Source organism: Carya illinoinensis, chromosome 13, assembly GCF_018687715.1.
Source record: "Carya illinoinensis cultivar Pawnee chromosome 13, C.illinoinensisPawnee_v1, whole genome shotgun sequence".
Taxonomy (NCBI): Eukaryota; Viridiplantae; Streptophyta; class Magnoliopsida; order Fagales; family Juglandaceae; genus Carya; species Carya illinoinensis.
In genome coordinates, this window is record NC_056764.1 from 14,416,392 (window position 1) to 14,434,870 (window position 18,479).

The window sequence follows — 18,479 nt, forward strand, 5'->3', positions numbered from 1 at the left end:
GAGATACAATAATAATAATAATAAATTGAGGGTGGGGTCCCACAAGCATTTTCAAGAATATTTTTTAGAATTTAGTTTTAAAAATACCCTCAATATAAAGAAAACTTGCCGCTGAAAAATTTTCAAAAAAAAAAAAAATTATAACAATGTAATATAAATAATTAAAGTCAAGATTAGTAGAAAATAAACGTCATATCTAAAATTTAATATTCGAATGGATTCCTTTCCAATATATTTTAATAAAAATACCAAATTTAAGAACCAAAGAAAAATATATATTTATATGTATTTAAAAAACTTACCAAATAAAAAAAATAGAAAATCTAATATAAGGCCAGAATTAGTAATTCTTAAAAGAGTTTAAACTTCTCTGCATGCTTTGTATGGCCACGGATATGCTCTCGAACACGTTTTTGTCCTGTAATTCTCCACCCAACCCATCCTTTTCGCCTTATTTTTCACAAAGCAATACAAATTCGCCCAAAATTTTCTGAAAATCCTTGCAAACAGTGGCCTCTGAAACTCCTTCCACCACCAGTTCCTCCCTCCAGACCCTTCCCTTTTATTTTCAGTCATCCCGAGCTCAATATAGATATATATTGGAACTTAAGGTAAACCACTCCTACAAAAGCTCAAGCTCTGTCAATTAAGCTGAATTCGATTATGTAAAACGTTTTGGTTCTTCTGAAATCACTTCGTATAAGCATTTGTTTCTGTTTTCTCGGTAGTTACGTATTTCGCTTCTATTAGGGAGGTCTGATCGTAGTCCAGGTGGGCAATACTGAGGTAGTTTGAACGGATTTACAGGTGAAAATTTTTGTTGTTGTTACTTGCTTGTGTGGATATTTACAATTTTGTTCTAGTCAAGTAGGAATAAATTACTGTTAGGTCGATGATAAAGTTCAGGAAATGAAAAGAAAAGATGATTTTGAAGTTCTGGTCAATTTTGTTCCTTTGATCAGTGAGCTGGGAACCTAACAATCAAAGGAAAAAAGAAGGTCTCAGCTTTGTACCAAACAGTGCAACTGATTTTGAATTCTATAATCTTTTTTGCCCCCCTAATGTTTCGCTCAATATCATCAACAAGAAAACCAGGAGTTTGATTTTGAAATTTTCATTTATAACTTTTTAATGAGCCAAGTAAAATTCTGTTGAATTGCGTTTTGAATCTGAAGGTGAAGCTTTGTGTCAGTGGAAATGGCGACCGGAGCTGTACCGGCTTCCTTTACGTGTCTGAAGAGCAGGGACCCAAGCTTAGGTTTCACGAGAAGTATGGATTTTGTGAGAATTTCTGATATGAAAAGGGTTAAGACTGGTAGAAGAAAGGTCTTGGTGATACGCAATTCAAATCCCGGCTCAGATATTGTTGAACTTCAGGCTGCATCGGAGGGGAGCCCTCTCTTGGGTATAATTTCTGAATGCATTTGTTATGTTGTCACAATCTTGGCTTCCTGTTGCTTTGAATATCTGGGAAAAGAATGCAACTAAAAATTATAAGTAATTAAGAAGGCATTTGATAATATCTAGCTTTCGCAAATGGTTCCAATTGAGGGTAACAAAATCAAGTGTTTTTAGTTTCTATAAAATTGACTTCTTGTCCCACTAAGCCAAATGGTTCTACTATAACCAATTTTGTTTACCTTAGTTGTCTGCGGTTCATGAAATTTTTATCACTTTTTTTTGTTTACCTTTTGTTATGCATATCATAGAAACTAGAATTAAGGTGGTGAATATCTAATTCATTTGTATTTTTCAATCTTTATGGGCAGCTTTTTTTCTGATGGATAAATAATTATTTTGACTGTAGTTCCTCGTCAAAAGTATTGTGAATCCATTCACAAAACTGTCAGGAGGAAAACACGGACAGTGATGGTTGGAAACGTGGCTCTTGGTAGTGAGCATCCCATACGGATTCAAACAATGACCACAACCGACACTAAAGATGTTGCTGCAACAGTTGAAGAGGTTCTTTAACTTCCCTTCTGCTTGAGTATCCTTCTACATAATTCTATGATTTTTTATCAAAGATGACCAAAAGGGATTAAGACCAATTGCATCTTCATTCTTATCTGCAGATGTGATTTTTGTAACTGGCATCTGATGTTCTTATACGTGTTCGTAACTGGGCATCAGTAATATTTGCAAACCAATGTTTATCAAAGTCTAGAATCATTATTTAATGGCTGGCCTATACTACCATGTGTGGTTAAGCAGACGAGCTAGACTTTGGGTTACCCGGTTCTAAAATTCTTAATTTTTATGGGACATGAAATAACCTTTTTTTGTTTAATTAACACTTTATTTTGCTATCATAATTTACACACACTAAATAGAAGTCAAATGGATGGAATTGATTGGAGGTAGTGAAGCATGTTTTCTTTTTGCTCTTACACATTTATCAGACAAATTTCTTTGAACTAATTCCCTGTCTGTCAGTAGGTAATGAGAATAGCAGACAAAGGAGCAGATATTGTTCGGATAACAGTCCAAGGGAAGAGAGAAGCAGATGCATGTTTTGAAATAAAGAACTCTCTTGTGCAGAAAAAGTAGGTCTGAATTATCAAAAGTGAAATTGAGCATTAATTCATATTAACGATCAAATAGCCATTAACTATATTTTCGTGCAGTTACAATATACCTCTGGTGGCAGATATTCATTTTGCTCCATCCGTTGCGCTGCGTGTTGCAGACTGCTTTGACAAGATTCGTGTCAACCCTGGAAATTTTGGTACGCAGTTTGCCAGTAATTAATTTTTTTGGATCTTTGATGACAATTATTCGGTGCATATAATGAGGGGTGATTGACTGCAGCTGATAGGCGGGCTCAGTTTGAGAAGCTAGAGTACACAGAGGAGGACTATCAGAAAGAATTAGAGCATATCGAGCAGGTCAAATCACTAAGCGTTAATGTATAGGCACCTGCTAATTTCATTTTTTTAGCATGGATAGCTGTGTCAGCACTTTGCCGAATAAACTTCAACTACAAGTTCATGTGTTATGTACGAAGTATCCCAGAGTGTAGTGAACAACCAATAGGGGAAATAAAAAAATGTATTTTCTTTGTTTTCAAATTCCTTCCCTTAAGTTTCTCTGAAACTCAGTGCTCCTACAGATGGCTAGCTATGTAAGCCTGCTAATACTGTTATCTCTAATTGATTTTAAGCCAATAATCCTCTTAATCCCTCCTTGATTTTAAGCCCAGAACCAATGTAGTTTAGAAATAATTACAAGTTCTTTAAAAGCACAAATTTTCTCGTAAGTGAGCCAGATGGGCACTCAAAGATCAAAGCTAATTTTCCTCTACCAGTATGCAACTCAGGTTTCGCCCGAACAACCCAATCGTATGGAAAATATTCATATCTATTTTTAGTTATCTTCATTCAGATTAAGTTTTATCTGATCAGACGGTAAAAAATTCATTATTGAATTAGTAATGTACTGAATTCTTCTTTTATTCTAACAACACCAGGTTTTTATTCCATTGGTTGAGAAATGTAAGAAGTATGGAAGAGCAATGCGGATTGGTACCAACCATGGGAGTCTTTCAGATCGTATAATGAGCTACTATGGGGATTCTCCTAGGGGAATGGTGAGCAGTTAATTTCTTTGGTTCTTCCAAACAACTTTTATGCTTTGTTTCTTCTACCTCCAAGCTCAGGACATCTTACTAAGCAGCATTCCATGAACAGGTTGAATCTGCATTTGAGTTTGCAAGGATATGCCGGAAGTTGGACTTCCATAATTTCGTCTTTTCAATGAAAGCAAGCAACCCAGTTGTCATGGTCCAGGCATACCGTCTACTTGTTGCAGAAATGTATGTCCATGGCTGGGATTATCCGTTACACTTGGGAGTTACTGAAGCTGGAGAAGGTGAGGATGGGCGGATGAAATCTGCAATTGGCATTGGGACCCTTCTTCAGGTATGGTTTGAACTTCATATGTGACGATATGCATGATTGTTTCTTAAACTTTATATAGTTACCATGTTGTGACGACTTTCTCTGCTGTCAAGAATGCAATATGCTATCTAGGTTAATTTTTTCTTCAAACCTTCCTTGTGTTGTCGCCTTTTTGAAAGCATATTCATGTGGTTGTGTGATTAAAATATAAACTTGAATATATAATTTTTCCGTTTAATTATTTATTTTTCATATAATAAATATATCATGTTGTATGTTTCAATTTGATTGCATTACGACCATACAAATAAACAGTTATATAGACTATGTTATTCAAAGTAATATCAATTCCTATTAATACCTATTCCTTTTCTTACTCTATTTGATCTTGCCGACTAAATGTGCTCTAACCATACGAAATATGATTGCCATATTGAAAACTCAGAAACACCATTCTACATGCAGGATGGTCTAGGCGATACGATCAGGGTGTCTCTGACAGAACCACCGGAGGAGGAAATAGATCCCTGCCGAAGATTGGCCAATCTTGGTATGAGAGCAGCTGAACTTCAGCGAGGAGTGGTGGGATTCTTTATTTTCCTATGAACAATCAAATAAATATGCTTAAGTACTTCAATACTGATATTTACATAAGCTTATGAGTCTTCTCGTTAATGGCACCATTTCCCTCAGGCACCATTTGAAGAAAAGAACAGGCATTATTTTGATTTCCAGCGCCGATCTGGTCAATTGCCAATGCAGAAAGAGGTCTGTCTTTGAGATTTTTGGATAGTGGTATAGAGTTGTGCATTCTTAAGGCTCTATTTGCACTTCTAAAACAGAATAAATACTTAAATAAGTACAGGGTGAGGAGGTGGATTATAGAGGTGTCCTGCACCGTGACGGTTCTGTCCTTATGTCAGTTTCCCTGGATCAATTGAAGGTACCACATCAACTGCGATGGTCTTCTTTCCCTTTATGTCTCAATCTTTTCAGAAAGAGAAGGAAGGGTTTTGATTAAGAACTGTCTGAATCCTTTTTCTCTTCATTTATGTTTTTGGAAAAATACAGATGCCAGAGCTCCTATACAAGTCACTTGCAGCAAAACTTGTTGTTGGCATGCCATTTAAGGTCTATTCTTACTCTGTATATTTGATGAAGAAATTATATTTACCTGTCTTTTGTGGAATTAACATTTCAATTGCGATCCACAACGATGTTAATTCAGGATCTGGCAACAGTGGACTCAATCTTATTGAGAGAGCTTCCACCAGTAGATGATGATGATGGGGTAAGAGCCCTATCCTTTGACTTCATTACTTTGTGAAAAGAATTATGTGTCCTCTCTATCACACATGCACAGCTTATCAGTTCTTCCTTGTTATATTCTGAAACCATGTACCAATAAAATAAAATAAAAAATTCTGAAACCAACCATGTCATTGCATTCTTATCAAGGCATTGAAAGAATGGGAGCAACTTGATATTATTTGTTTTGCATCATGAACAGCGGCTAGCTCTCAAAAGGTTGATAGATATAAGCATGGGGATTATAACTCCCTTGTCAGAGCAGCTAACAAAGCCATTGCCCAATTCCATGGTTTTGGTAAACCTGAAGGAATTATCAACTGGTGCTTACAAGCTTTTGCCAGAAGGTGCCAATTAGTGTTTTGATCAGTATTGAGTTATTGAGCGAACCCATCATTTTCCTTTTTATATCCCCTCAAATTGAGTGCATTTTATTATAATGTTAAATTTTTTATCTCATCCCATATCTGTTGCTTGCTTCTCAGGCACACGTTTGGTTGTGTCTGTACGTGGTGATGAGCCCTATGAAGAGCTAGAAATCCTCAAAGATATAGATGCTACCATGCTTCTTCATGAACTACCTCTTACAGAAGAAAAAATCAGCAGAGTGCATGCAGCAAGGAGGTAATTACTTATAAGGTTACTTGTAAAGAACTCAGTCATGTGAAGAAGTATGGAAACAAAAAGGCAATTGGCTAGTCTTGGAAGGTCAATCATTCAATTTATTTACTTGAGTACTAAAAAGGTCAAATTCACTGATAGGTATGGCAGGGAATAACAAGTTCATGTAGAGCATTCGCTTTTAGATTTTGAATGGTCCAGACATCCCTCGTCTGCCCAGAACACTGTTTAAATTTCTTTGGTGAAGAAAAAATGATACCTGTGCTATATAAATTATAAAACCTGTTGCCTATCGAGTACCTGAGTTTGAGTCTAAAGACTGTAAGCCCAATCTTGAAATAGTTTTCTTGAAATAGTTTTCAAGTATCTCTTCATCACAATCCTGTTGCCTATTGGTCTCACTCCACTGACCAAGGCATTTTTCTTTCTTAGTTTTATTTTATTTTTTGTAACAGATACCAAAATTGGTTTGTAGTTTATGACCCACTGAAGCTTTTGACCTGGGTAGCAGTCTGTCTATATTTTAAATTGTCTCTCATGTTATCTAGGTTCTTGAGAGGATTCTCCACAACGTTGTACAAATATCTCCTATGCTGATAACATAACTGTTGACTGCAGGCTATTTGAGTACCTAGCAGACAGTTCTCTGGACTTCCCTGTAATTCACCATATTCAGTTCCCAAAAGGAATTCACAGGTAATTACTCCACTTTTTGTGACAGATACACTGTATCAATAGTTCTTCATCGTATTACTTTTCTTCTACATGCAGGGATGACTTGGTCATTGGTGCCGGTACCAATGCGGGAGCCCTTCTTGTAGATGGGCTAGGAGATGGAGTCCTATTAGAAGCCCCAGATCAGGATTTTGATTTTCTTCGGAATACATCTTTCAATTTACTACAAGGCTGTAGAATGCGGAATACAAAGACGGTAAAAGTTTGTACATTGAAAAGAATAGGATTTGACATCTGAGGATAAACACAGTATCATACCATTTTTCTTGATATGCCTACATATAATTGCAGGAGTACGTGTCATGCCCATCATGTGGCAGAACTTTGTTTGATCTTCAAGAAATAAGTGCACAAATACGAGAGAAGACATCACACTTGCCTGGTGTTTCAGTAATTACCTAATTCTTTGCGCCATCGTCTGATGATAATTGAAATCAACATCCTATCCTTCATGATTAACTTATATCAAACAGTTTCTTTGCATTAATTTCTGATCATTTATTTCTTTTCTGCATCAGATTGCAATAATGGGTTGCATTGTAAATGGTCCGGGGGAGATGGCTGATGCAGATTTTGGATATGTTGGTGGTGCTCCCGGAAAGATTGACCTTTATGTTGGGAAGGTATGAATTGTTTCCTGGATATAACTAATTCTTTTTCAATATCTATAGAAAAATCAAGGTGGGGTACAAGCGTATTTTGAACGTACAGCTCTATGAGTCTTATTGTACTTTATTACACCTAACCCGTTGGAAAAGTACATCAATTTAATAAGAGTAATGCTAGGTACATGTTCAAATAGACAAGCCCCATACAAGCCCTCTGTAAAACAAAAAGGGGTCCCACTAATAAATAATAGTTTTTTTTACACTTTTTTATGTGGGATCCACTTTTTTACAAGAGGTTGTATGGGACTTGTTTATTGGGGGCTTGTACAAATCATTTCTCATCTAATTATATGTAAGTTCTTGAATTTCTGAATCGAGTTGCGATGCTAGTTCAAGGTGTCCAGCAGCTGTATGTCAGCATAAATACCAGGGGCATGCAGTATGAACTTTTTATGACCAATGGCCAAAAGTATGAGTTATATGGTTGACACCAGATGATGTTGTAAAAGCATGCTGCCCAGTGGGATCAATAAACCATACAGGATTCAGGAATTAACAGAGTTACCATGTGATTAGCAATCACAGTTCCATTCTCATAATGGGGTATGGAAATGGAGCAGTGAGTGCAGTAGTTGTGGGGTTCAAACCCACGATCCTCTAAAGACATTATCGTTGCCATGTTTAGTTAATTACTAAGACCGTAAATATCGTAAAATTGCCAATAGAAAATTGAGGAAAAAGTTGGAAAAAAAGTTTTTTTTTTTGAAAGTGGAAAAAAAAGTTGAACCATATTCTTTTTCTCCTTGGACATGAATTTGTCAGACCATATTGATATTAAACATTGCCGGCCTTTTAGTCCCTTTAATCTGAAATGTCTCGTGTCCTAAAACCACACAGTGGGGCTCTACAAGGGTTTAAAAATGAATGCAAACACTTGAGTTGCTCAGATCCTTTGTCAATTAGTCATTCGACTTCCAAATGAGTGCTATTTTCCAAGCACCCACTCAGGAATTTCCCCTGGAACATGTATATAACGTTTTCCTTTTAGTTGAGTGCAATAGTCATTCTCTTGAAGCACTTCATAGACTTTTAAATCTGAAGACATTAGTAGGACATCTTTTGAGCAGTCGAAGTAGAGGTAATAATACCCTTGTTTTCTTTATGATTGTGGGTTCCCAATTTCAACAAATGGGTGAATATAGCAAAGTTTTGATTCTATTTCAGACGGTGGTGAAGCGCGGAATTGCGATGGAGCATGCAACTGATGCCTTGATCCAGCTTATAAAGGATCATGGCCGCTGGGTCGACCCTCCTGCAGAAGAGTAAGAGCACTAGCATAGGGAGTTCCGGCTTGCCAATAGGAGTTAAGAGACTCTCAAAGAGTGTCTCAATCATGTTGCATAGGTCCACTCCTCCTAAGTAAGGGACAATACATGATAAACAGCAGCACAGAATGGAGATCTGAACAACATGTAAGCTGCGCATATGAATTATATTTTCATCAACTATTATAGGAACAACATTAATATACTCATCATTGGTAACCAATTGTGTTCTTTTTATTTTTTCTTTCCCTGCAAGAAACGTTGAAATTGTGGGCATATGGAAGAAAGAAAATAAAGGAAAAGTAAGAGAAAATAAAAGGAAACTCCAACCGAATTATCTTCTGGTTATTCGAGGTGGTCAAATCCTCCTTACGGACTTAGCAGTGTATTTAACATATTTGAGTTGATCTCTGGTTCCCGGCAGCTATAATTTGAGATGATGATAATGTAACCCTTGCCGTTTCTTGTCTGTGTCATCAGCAACCTCTCGTCCTTCACAGAGAGAGCCATTATAACAAAGATGGGTCCGGCTACTATGCCGCCCCATTCATACCGCTGGGCGGTACGCTCAGCTTTTTTTTTTTTTTTTTTTTTTCATTTTTCATTTCACATTTTTTTAATCATTTAAGTAAAAAGGAAAATATATCAATATACTTAAAATCACTTTCTTAATCATTAAGTAAAAAAAATAAAATAAAATTTGCCCAGCGGTCAACCCGGGCGGTCAATCCCAAGCGGCAAAGGGGCTTTTTTCAACAAAGATAGATCTCTCTGTTAGGGTGAACACCAAAAACCATATTAAATCACAGTGGAATATTTTGCTACCATTTTGATGTACAAATTAAATTAATAATCTAGTAAATATAATCTCACAAGCAAGACACAAAAATTTATACATGGAAAATTCTCCAATGCGGAGGGTAAAATCATTGGATCTAGTCCAGTTAAACTTTCACTGTCAATGATAATGAGGTTACAAATTGTCTTCTCTAGAACAATATCTAGAGACTACCAATACGTCAAGAATATTTATATTCTTGGTTCAATACAAAATCATCACCACACAAATGAAAAATCACAAGAGTGACAATAAAGACTTCACCGAGTATTTGTAAAGGATAGATGAAGATGAATCTCAGCTATCGGAACCAATCAAAATGAAGTTGTCGACATCACAATCAACATACTAAAATTTCATCAAAATCAAACCATGGATGATCTCTCAAAATGTCTGATGAAAGTATGAAGAAAAACAATCATCATACACACACACAGTTTCTCTCCTTTTTTTTTCTCTCATTTTTTCCTCTTCTTACGTTTTCTTTTCTTACCAATTACACATCTTTTCAGCCGCCAATCCTATTTATATATATGTGTATGGCAAGTAGAATTACAAGTATGCTATTCTCATAATTTCCCTCACATGGAGGGACCCACCACAACAAATTTCCCCCTCTCAACTATGTGAGAGGTTCTACTAAATCTACTTTTGCTCTACATATTTCGAGTTTTTGCATATGCAGTGATTTTGTCATCATATTTAATACATTTTTATTAATATGAATTTTTTCAATCTATAACAACCTCATCTCCAATACATTACGAATCCAGTGATATCTCATATCAATATGCTTGGATCTTGAATGAAAGGTTGATTTCTTGGTGAGATGGATGACAGTGTCACAGTAGAGAATATGCTTCTCTTGTTTCTGACCCAATTCTTCTAATAATTTTTTCATCCATAACAACTCTTTACTAGCTTCAGTTATGGTAATATACCCAGCCTTTGTAGTACATAGAGCAACACATGTCTATAGTTTGGATTACTAAGACACAGCTCCCCCTAAATAAGTAATCATGTACCCAAAAGTGAATTTTCTGGAATCAATATCTCCAGTCATGTCTGCATCTGTAAACCCATCAAGCATAGGCTTACAATTTCCAAAGCACAAACAGACCTTGTAAGTACCTGTGAGATACCTGAGAATTCATTTCATAGCTGCTTAATATTCTTTGCCAAGATTAGAGAGAAATCGATTGGCAACTTCAATGGCATGAGTGATATCGGGTCTTGTGCATATCATGACATACATTAAGCTGCCCAAAGCTGATGCATAAGCACATTCTGCATTTCTTTTTTATCTTTTTCACTTGTAAGACTGCTTTGAACTTAGCTTCAAATGGCTTGCAAGTGGAGACTGGTTTTGCCTTACCAATTTTGAACCTATTTAATACTTTCTCGATATAACTCTCTTGAGATAGCCACAACTTGCCATTATTTCTATCATGAGAGATCTTTATACCAAGGATCTATTTTGCAAGGCCTAAGTCTTTCGTAGCAAAAGACTTCCTTAATTCTCTTATCAATTTAATAATTTTTTTAGAATCACAACCAACAATCAACATGTCATCCACATATAGCTTGAGAATAATAAAGTCATCTTCAAAAAACTTTTTAACAAATACACATTGATCAAAAGTAGTTTTATCATACCCGTGTTCACTCATAAAAGATTCAAACTTCTTGTACCATTGTTGAGGTGCTTGCTTGAGTCCATATAAACTTTTTTCCAGTCAACACACAAGATGGTTAAAAGCACAACCAGAGTCTCTTATAGCCTAAAGGACACAGTACCGAAATCCAATTAAAAATACAATTACTCGAGATAAAGATAACAAGATTAGCAAGATCAACCAGTTCATCAATAAGAAATAAGAAAAGAATAGAGAAATCAGAAATACACACAGAGATTACGTGGTTCGGCCCTAATGGCCTACATCCCGACAGGAACAACCTCAGAGATCATTTTTTATTGATGAATCTTCAAAGCCAGTGTCTCATAGACAAGATTGAACTAATACCGAGCCAAAACAAGCCACAAGAAACAGCTTTCTTCTTCCCTCGATAAAACCCTAGCTCACATTTCTCTCAGACTCACAAAGCCCTCAAAGTTGGCAGAATGCAAAATGAAAACCACGCTTGCCCTAACACAACAACATTACATATATATACATGCCTAACAAATTACAACACATGTCTTGATCGAGCGGCTCTCCTTCATCTTTATCAGAGACACCACCGTTTAATCCTCATGTGCCTAGCACATGTCCACACCACTGGATATAGATAAGAGCTGCTACTTATCACCAAGTGTCCCACTTTTATTGGCTGCATATACATCAGTTAGAATAATGTAACGATGGTAAAATAATTGACACACATGACCAATATTCACAGTTTTCTCCAAATTAGATCTCCCTTTCGTTTCGCCCAATTTTTCTACTGTATATCTCGCTTCCCTCCAATTCAAATCCACTGATGGGAGAGGTGAAGGATTCGGACCGAAATTCACCTACTGCTCACAGTGGTCTTGTAACAGCCCGCTAGAAATTCAATTGTAAAATTTCTATTAACTTTAGGAACCTCGTGAAAACCCCATAAGTTTTCACGAATCCATTAATCGTATAGGTTTTTGTCTAACTACATAGTTAGTGTTATTATTTACTATGGTATCAGAAATGTGTTTTTGATTATTGGAGATAGTTAGAAGTGTCAAAATGTATTATGGTTTGTGCCATTAGACTCGGAGGGTTATTTAAAGTCTTATGGCGCAATAACATTTTTTCATATTTTCGGACAAAACGTCTGTTCAAAACTGTAGATATTATTGGATAAAAAGAAATATCTTGAGGTAATTTTCATGAATATTATTGGGTAAAAATATTTTGAGTTGATTTTTATAGATATTATTAGATAAAAATATCTTAAGTTGATTTTTTGTAGATATTATTGGATAGAATATTATGAGATAATCTTTTATAGATATTTTGGGTAGGAAAAAACTACACTCAACTCTTAACTCCAGCCTCATCTCTTCCATATCTCATCCATAAGTATCTCCAGTCACCTCTTCTCACGAAATTATCTTCATTTACACTTTCCATTGAAAGAATATCAAACACTCTCTCTCGGACAGCTTTTAGAAGGTCTTTTGCACACCCATTTCGAAGCTTTTGTAAGTATTTTATCATAAAGTCTCCTTCATATAAGTTGTTCCTTTTTTAGTCTAGTTTACATGGATATCTTATTTGCCCCATTTGAAGATCATTTAGTCAGTCAAATATTGTGTAAACTATAAAAAGGTCATTTTGGGAGATAAACTGGAGAATATGTTATAGTTTGGAGTTTTTGACCAAGCTAATAGATAGATATTGGTCCGAAATTTTTATGGAGTATTGTTAACATGTATATATGACTATTGGTTGAGGATTTTTGCATGATTAAAGGTTTTGATTAAATATTTTCTTAGATTTAGAAACTTAAAAACTGGAAGAAGAAAACAGTTTCTGTTTTGAGAAAGTTTAACTCTTTGGTGGTCTAAACCTATTATAATGACTTTAATAATTTTATTTGAGGATCCTAAGTATCTTATATACATGTTATATTATTATTTTGAAGATATTTGATGTTAGTTTCAAATATATGAAATTTTATGTAAAGAGATATTCAAATAAGCCAAAGTGTGGATATTCTTGGCTAAATTTATGTTTTGGTTAATTTCTAACCATGTGATCTTGAATTATAAGCTTATATATGTTTTATGACATCTTTTTAAACCATGTGATGGTTTGGTTTGAAGATCATATATTTATAAGTCATAGATCAAGAGATTTATCAAAACTAGTTGAGGACAAAGTTTCTGTTTTTGGACTAAGTGTAAAACCAAAAACTCCAAATGTTATTTTGTGATTTTGGTGACTTTAGTTTGATGATTTAAAGCATGGTTGATGTTAGGATGATATTATGAATATGTTAGAAGTAAGATTTGATTTTTGAAATTCTTGGAGATGTTTTGATTTAAGGTCAAAACTTGTGATTCAAGTGCTTGGATCTTTTTACAAAAAAGTTTGGTGTTAATTATTAGCTTTTTCTAAATGGGTGTTTTAAGTATGGTTTTGAACTTAGGATTGGAAGATGTTTGTTACAAAATTTTGGTTTAAGCATGAGTTTTGAAATTGGAAGGAATTACAACAAAAATCAAGGGAAATGGCCTATGGATGTTTCGGCCATAGTGTGTTCTTCATAGTTGTGTTTTGTTTTAAATTTTTCTGAGTTGATATTTAACTTTAGGACAAAATTTACATGAGGAATGTAAATTTTGGAAACTTTTGGAGTTAGTATGCAAAATCCTTAAGTTATGGGTAAAACGGTCATTTTTCCACATGTAGAGAGTAAAATGAAAATTTTACTTTTTAAGTTAGTATTTTCCATATTTCAAATTATTAGTGATTTAGTTCTAACTTTTAGAATCACTAATTATAGTTCATCGTGGTCGCACTTGAAGTTTTATAAGAAACGTGGAGATCGAGGTAAATTAGTTTTTAACTTACTAGCAGTCTACTGTGTATGTGTGCTAAGTAAAGGAACTACAGTGTATGTATGTGTGTTATCATATATGTCATGCCATGCCAAGTTATCACGTAATTGTCTATTATACAGAATTTATTCTGTCGTCAATTTTTATCTGTTACATAATATATTCTGTCATGTATTACTGTACCATACAAGTACGTCATGCTAAGTACGTCATCTATTACATGTATGTCAAGTCATGTAATATTCACTGTTGCAAGTATGTCATGTTAAATATGTTGTCTATTATATGTTATGCAATGTTACGAAATATTTCTATCTCAAGTTGGTTATGTATTTCAAGTTATATTCAAGTCACGTTATGTTACGTCGGGGCTTCAGTCATTTTGTATTCCAGTCACGTTTCATCTTGATTACTTATGTATGGGGTCACAGCAATTGTGACGCATACACTACGTGAGACACAGCAATTGTGACACGTAGAATACATGGGGCTACAACAACTGTGGAGTATGTATTTTTCATGTTAAGTCAAGTTTGTGTAGAATACATGGGGCCACAACAACTGTGGAGTATATATTTTCATGTTAAGTCAAGTTTGTGTAGAATACATGAGGCCACAACAACTGTGGAGTATGTATTTACACGTAGAATACATGGGACCATAACAACTGTGGAGTATGTATTTTTCATGTTAAGTCAAGTTTGTGTAGAATACATGGGGCCACAACAACTGTGGAGTATGTATTTTTTATGGTAAGTCAAGTTTCAGATCAAGTTCATGTCAAGTCAAGTTCAGTTCATGTTTCAATTTAAGTTATGTCAATTATGCTATGTTGTACGCCAAGTTATACTTACGCCAAGTTATGTGAATTTGATTATGCATTTATGCTTTTACTGTCATGCATGTATCATTAGCTTGTGTGGAAGTTTTTTGTTAACTTACTGAGATTTGTAATCAAATCTCACTTTGGTAGTCCCAACTACCATTCCCCCCGAATGGTAGATCTTGTTACAGGACCTGAAGGAGAATCAGGAGCTGATCAACTAGACACAGATGACTAAGCGACGTTGCGACGTCAATGTTAATATAGTAGTTAACGTAAATTACTACTTGTACAATGGAGTTGCATCTTTAGTACTTTTTGGATCATAACCATTTTGGACTAGTGTTATGATCTATTCAATGGGTCTTTATGTATGAAGTATGTTTTAAGCATTTGGGATATTTTCAATTTGGTGCATAGTATTGCTAAAGAAAAAAATTATCCGCTGCGAATATTGCATAATGTTAGATGCATGTTAGGAACATTACATCTTATATGTCATGAACGGGGGCAGGTAACCTTGTGTTGTATGTCTCGACGCTTCAAATGTCCGTCCGATCCCAAACGGAATTTCGAGGCGTCACAGGTCTCGTCCCCTTTCAGTCTATCCCTCTAGTCGTATACACTACCCAAACGAAAGATCCTCTTCAGAAATCACCTCTTTGTTCTACTGTCACATACTACAATCACGGTTGATTGTGCTCCAATTCTCTACAAACATAGCAGAATGTTGGTAAAAGCTCATATACAAACTTAACCCAGCATTAGCCATAAGGTCCCAGATTGATTCTTTTACCTCTCATAAGAGGTTGCATAATATTCAGTCGTACTTGAATTATGGAAACTCTTCCCAAGCCACTTTGCCACTTTCTACATCAAACTCCTCTATACTTCCAATGGTTTCCCCAATTAGCCTCCCAACATTCTCATTCATTGCATGCAATGGTAAATTGTATATCCTAATTCGGTAAGATGCTTTTGTAATTTTTATTTTGTTAATTTGTAATTCCCCTTCAATATCCTTAAGCAAAAGCAGGTTTTTTTCAAAGGACTACAACACCTCTCTCTTAATTCTTTCTTTCTCAATACTATCTTCGCACTTGGCCAACAACAATCTAGGTCCCAAATTGATAAAAACCATTTTCTTCACTGGGTGCCATATCTTCCGCATTGTTTGTTTAAAAGTTTCATTGTTGTAATGTTTACTTGTCAACAAGAACACATGCAAACGTTTTTCCCCTCCATTAATTATGTTCTCTAGAACTTCCAAATTTTCTTGCTCTAAAAGAGAAAACTTTCGGTACAACTCTTCAATATGCTCCTCTATCTTCCTCGCCACATCTATTCAGAATGTTCACTCAAACACCAGAGCCCTGCGTAGGAGAGAGCCTCTATGAGAGCATAACTATCGAGAGGATTTTAATTCATATTCGAGTGTCGCATGACGTACATGAAGATTTCATTTTAAGTAATTTTGGGTGGCCATATTAAATTCAAGCCGCTTGGTCTTCCTCTAATGTTTCAAAAGTTAAGTATTTTCGAACATTTTGGATTTATATTAATTGTGGAGCTTCTACAAATTATTTATTAAATTAGTTAATTTTTAATCATAAATTAACTATTAAATGGTACAAATTAAGAGTGTAAAAAAATCGTTGAACGGGTAAACCGAACCAGACCGATGGGTTTGGTCTGGTACCAAGTTTAGTTCGATCTAGTACCGATTTTATTTTTCTTAAAATCGGTCAAAACAGGTCCGGTTCCTGTTTTTATTTTTCTAAAACCGGACTGATTCATGTATATATATATTTTAATTTTTTATATTGTATATAATTTATATATATAATATATAATTATATATAAAATAGTTTTGTATTATAAAATTACTAATTAATATAATATTGAATTTTAAAATCTTATATCACTATAGTTTATTGTATTAATAGTTATATCAATACTATGTCACTATATATTATAATCTATTACAATATATTATCACTATATATTATATATTATAATATACCATATTATATTATATAATATATAATATATATTAAAACCAAAAAACCGGATCGAACCGGATTAGAAACCGGTAAAATAGTAGTACCGGTTTAGAAGAGTAACTGGTGCGTAATTAGTTTTAGAAAATGCAAAACTGGTGCATACTGATTCGGTCATAAATTTTATAAAATACCGAATCGAACCAAACCGATTACACCCCTAATACAAATTATATAAAAGAAAATACTTGGGTACCTTCCCGAGGTGATCCCTTGTATATATATATTTTTTTAATGTTTTAAAAAATTACTATTAGTGAATTTGTGTGTATGTTTTTTTTAACATTAAGAAAATTAATAATATCAAAATACACTAGGGGCACTACTTTTGGGAGCATATTTAGAGGACATCCTCGTATCGTTGCATAAAATTCGACTTGACTAGTAGGAATTTATATAAATTTAAATAACTGCATTATTATTATTATTATTAGAGTTTTTCTATTTACAATGTGTGTCAACGCATCATTTGTTGCAAGACTCGTTACAATAATAAAAAAAAATTAAAATACTAATATATTTTCATTATCGTTGAACGCTCTTCAACAGTGTATTTGGTGCGTAGAAAAAAAAAATGGTTGCAAATATAATTATATTTTGAACTTTATAACGCGAATATCATTTTTAAGTATTAAAAGTTGAAAAACTCATGCTCCTAATGCAATATGTATTGTGTAATCCTTATGAATATAATATACCCGGTATAAATATTTAACTAAAAACTACAAAACCTCACAAATTTTTTAACGAAGCCCGAGAAAAAATTAAGAAAAAAAATCACCTCCGCTCTTTACTTTAATTATGAATTAAAATGTTGTGTTAAATTCATTGCTGAAAGCCATATGGGGAACGTAGGCTTTAATTGCAAGTCATTGTAGAGGACAAATCTTCCTCACCATAATAAGATTATTATTTATTTATTTATTTATTTATTATTATTATTATTATTATTATTATTATTATTTTGCAGAAGTATGAATTTTTAAATTTTTGTTACAAATTAAATCATATCAATAATACGTAGAACTCTAATCCAACTTAGAACTATAATTTTTATTTTGATGTTTTCCACAATCCCAAAGAGGGACAAAATAAATCTCTGCCTAACATGGCATGAAACAAACCCAAAACCAATGCTCTCCTCTATATTCATTCATTATTGAGATAGATTGACTCGAGAGATCTCTTTAGGGTTAAAAAAAAAAAAAAAAAAAAATCAAAAAACCGGTTGTATTAGACCAGACCATACCAGTTCAATTGTAAGCAGTCAGTGCAGGGATTTTAAGAATCGAAACTGGTGCAGTATCAGTTTTTATATTTTGAAATCTAATTTAAATAGAACTAGACTGGTATATATATTTATAATTTTTTCATTATATATAATTTTTTGTATTATATGCTAAATTATTAATTAATATAATATGAAATTTTGATCTTATTATTTAAGTATATTAATCTTATAACATAAAATTAATCTTATAATTTTTAATATAATTTTTTATATAATAGATAAATTTTAATCTTATAATATAAAATTAATATAATATAAAGTTTTAATATTAAACATAAACATTAATATTACGTTATTACTGTAAACTTACTTTTGATATATAAATATATAATATACTTATATTATAATTTAAATAAATTAATAGTATAGTATATGTAAATACCATATTATTACTAATATAAATAATCCGTAAAACCGAACCGGATTGGATA

At 33.8% G+C, this 18,479-nt stretch overlaps 1 protein-coding gene across 10 annotated transcripts; it reads left to right on the forward strand.

Moving 5' to 3' along the window:
• The first annotated feature begins 375 nt into the window (after window positions 1-375).
• LOC122292052 (4-hydroxy-3-methylbut-2-en-1-yl diphosphate synthase (ferredoxin), chloroplastic) lies at window positions 376-8,959 on the forward strand. 10 transcript variants are annotated; one of them, XR_006236839.1, is made up of 22 exons: window positions 377-611; window positions 751-807; window positions 1,176-1,405; window positions 1,808-1,965; window positions 2,440-2,546; window positions 2,628-2,728; window positions 2,812-2,888; window positions 3,470-3,589; window positions 3,690-3,920; window positions 4,365-4,481; window positions 4,593-4,667; window positions 4,765-4,842; window positions 4,971-5,030; window positions 5,128-5,190; window positions 5,410-5,554; window positions 5,693-5,831; window positions 6,447-6,524; window positions 6,600-6,759; window positions 6,855-6,953; window positions 7,082-7,186; window positions 8,396-8,643; window positions 8,753-8,959. XR_006236839.1 is itself a non-coding variant. In XM_043100241.1 (21 exons), exons 3-21 carry the CDS (start codon window positions 1,198-1,200, stop codon window positions 8,434-8,436), a joined length of 2,184 nt encoding a protein of 727 aa, XP_042956175.1. In that variant the 5' UTR covers window positions 376-611; window positions 751-807; window positions 1,176-1,197; the 3' UTR covers window positions 8,437-8,719. The 10 variants fall into 10 exon arrangements, 9 of the variants coding, with proteins under 9 accessions (XP_042956175.1, XP_042956167.1, XP_042956170.1 ...); XM_043100241.1 differs by lacking the exon at window positions 8,753-8,959 and having other exon boundaries at window positions 376-611; window positions 8,374-8,719; XM_043100233.1 differs by lacking the exon at window positions 8,753-8,959 and having other exon boundaries at window positions 729-807; window positions 8,396-8,719.
• The last annotated feature ends 9,520 nt before the right edge of the window (window positions 8,960-18,479 follow it).

Coding starts and splice junctions, on each gene's coding strand:
- LOC122292052 (XM_043100233.1), top strand. CDS start 1,198: ATGGCGACCGGAGCTGTACCGGCTTCCTTTACGTGTCTGAAGAGCAGG. Junction 2,729..2,811: donor TGTCAACCCTGGAAATTTTG/GTACGCAGTTTG, acceptor GATTGACTGCAG/CTGATAGGCGGGCTCAGTTT. Junction 5,191..5,409: donor CAGTAGATGATGATGATGGG/GTAAGAGCCCTA, acceptor CATCATGAACAG/CGGCTAGCTCTCAAAAGGTT.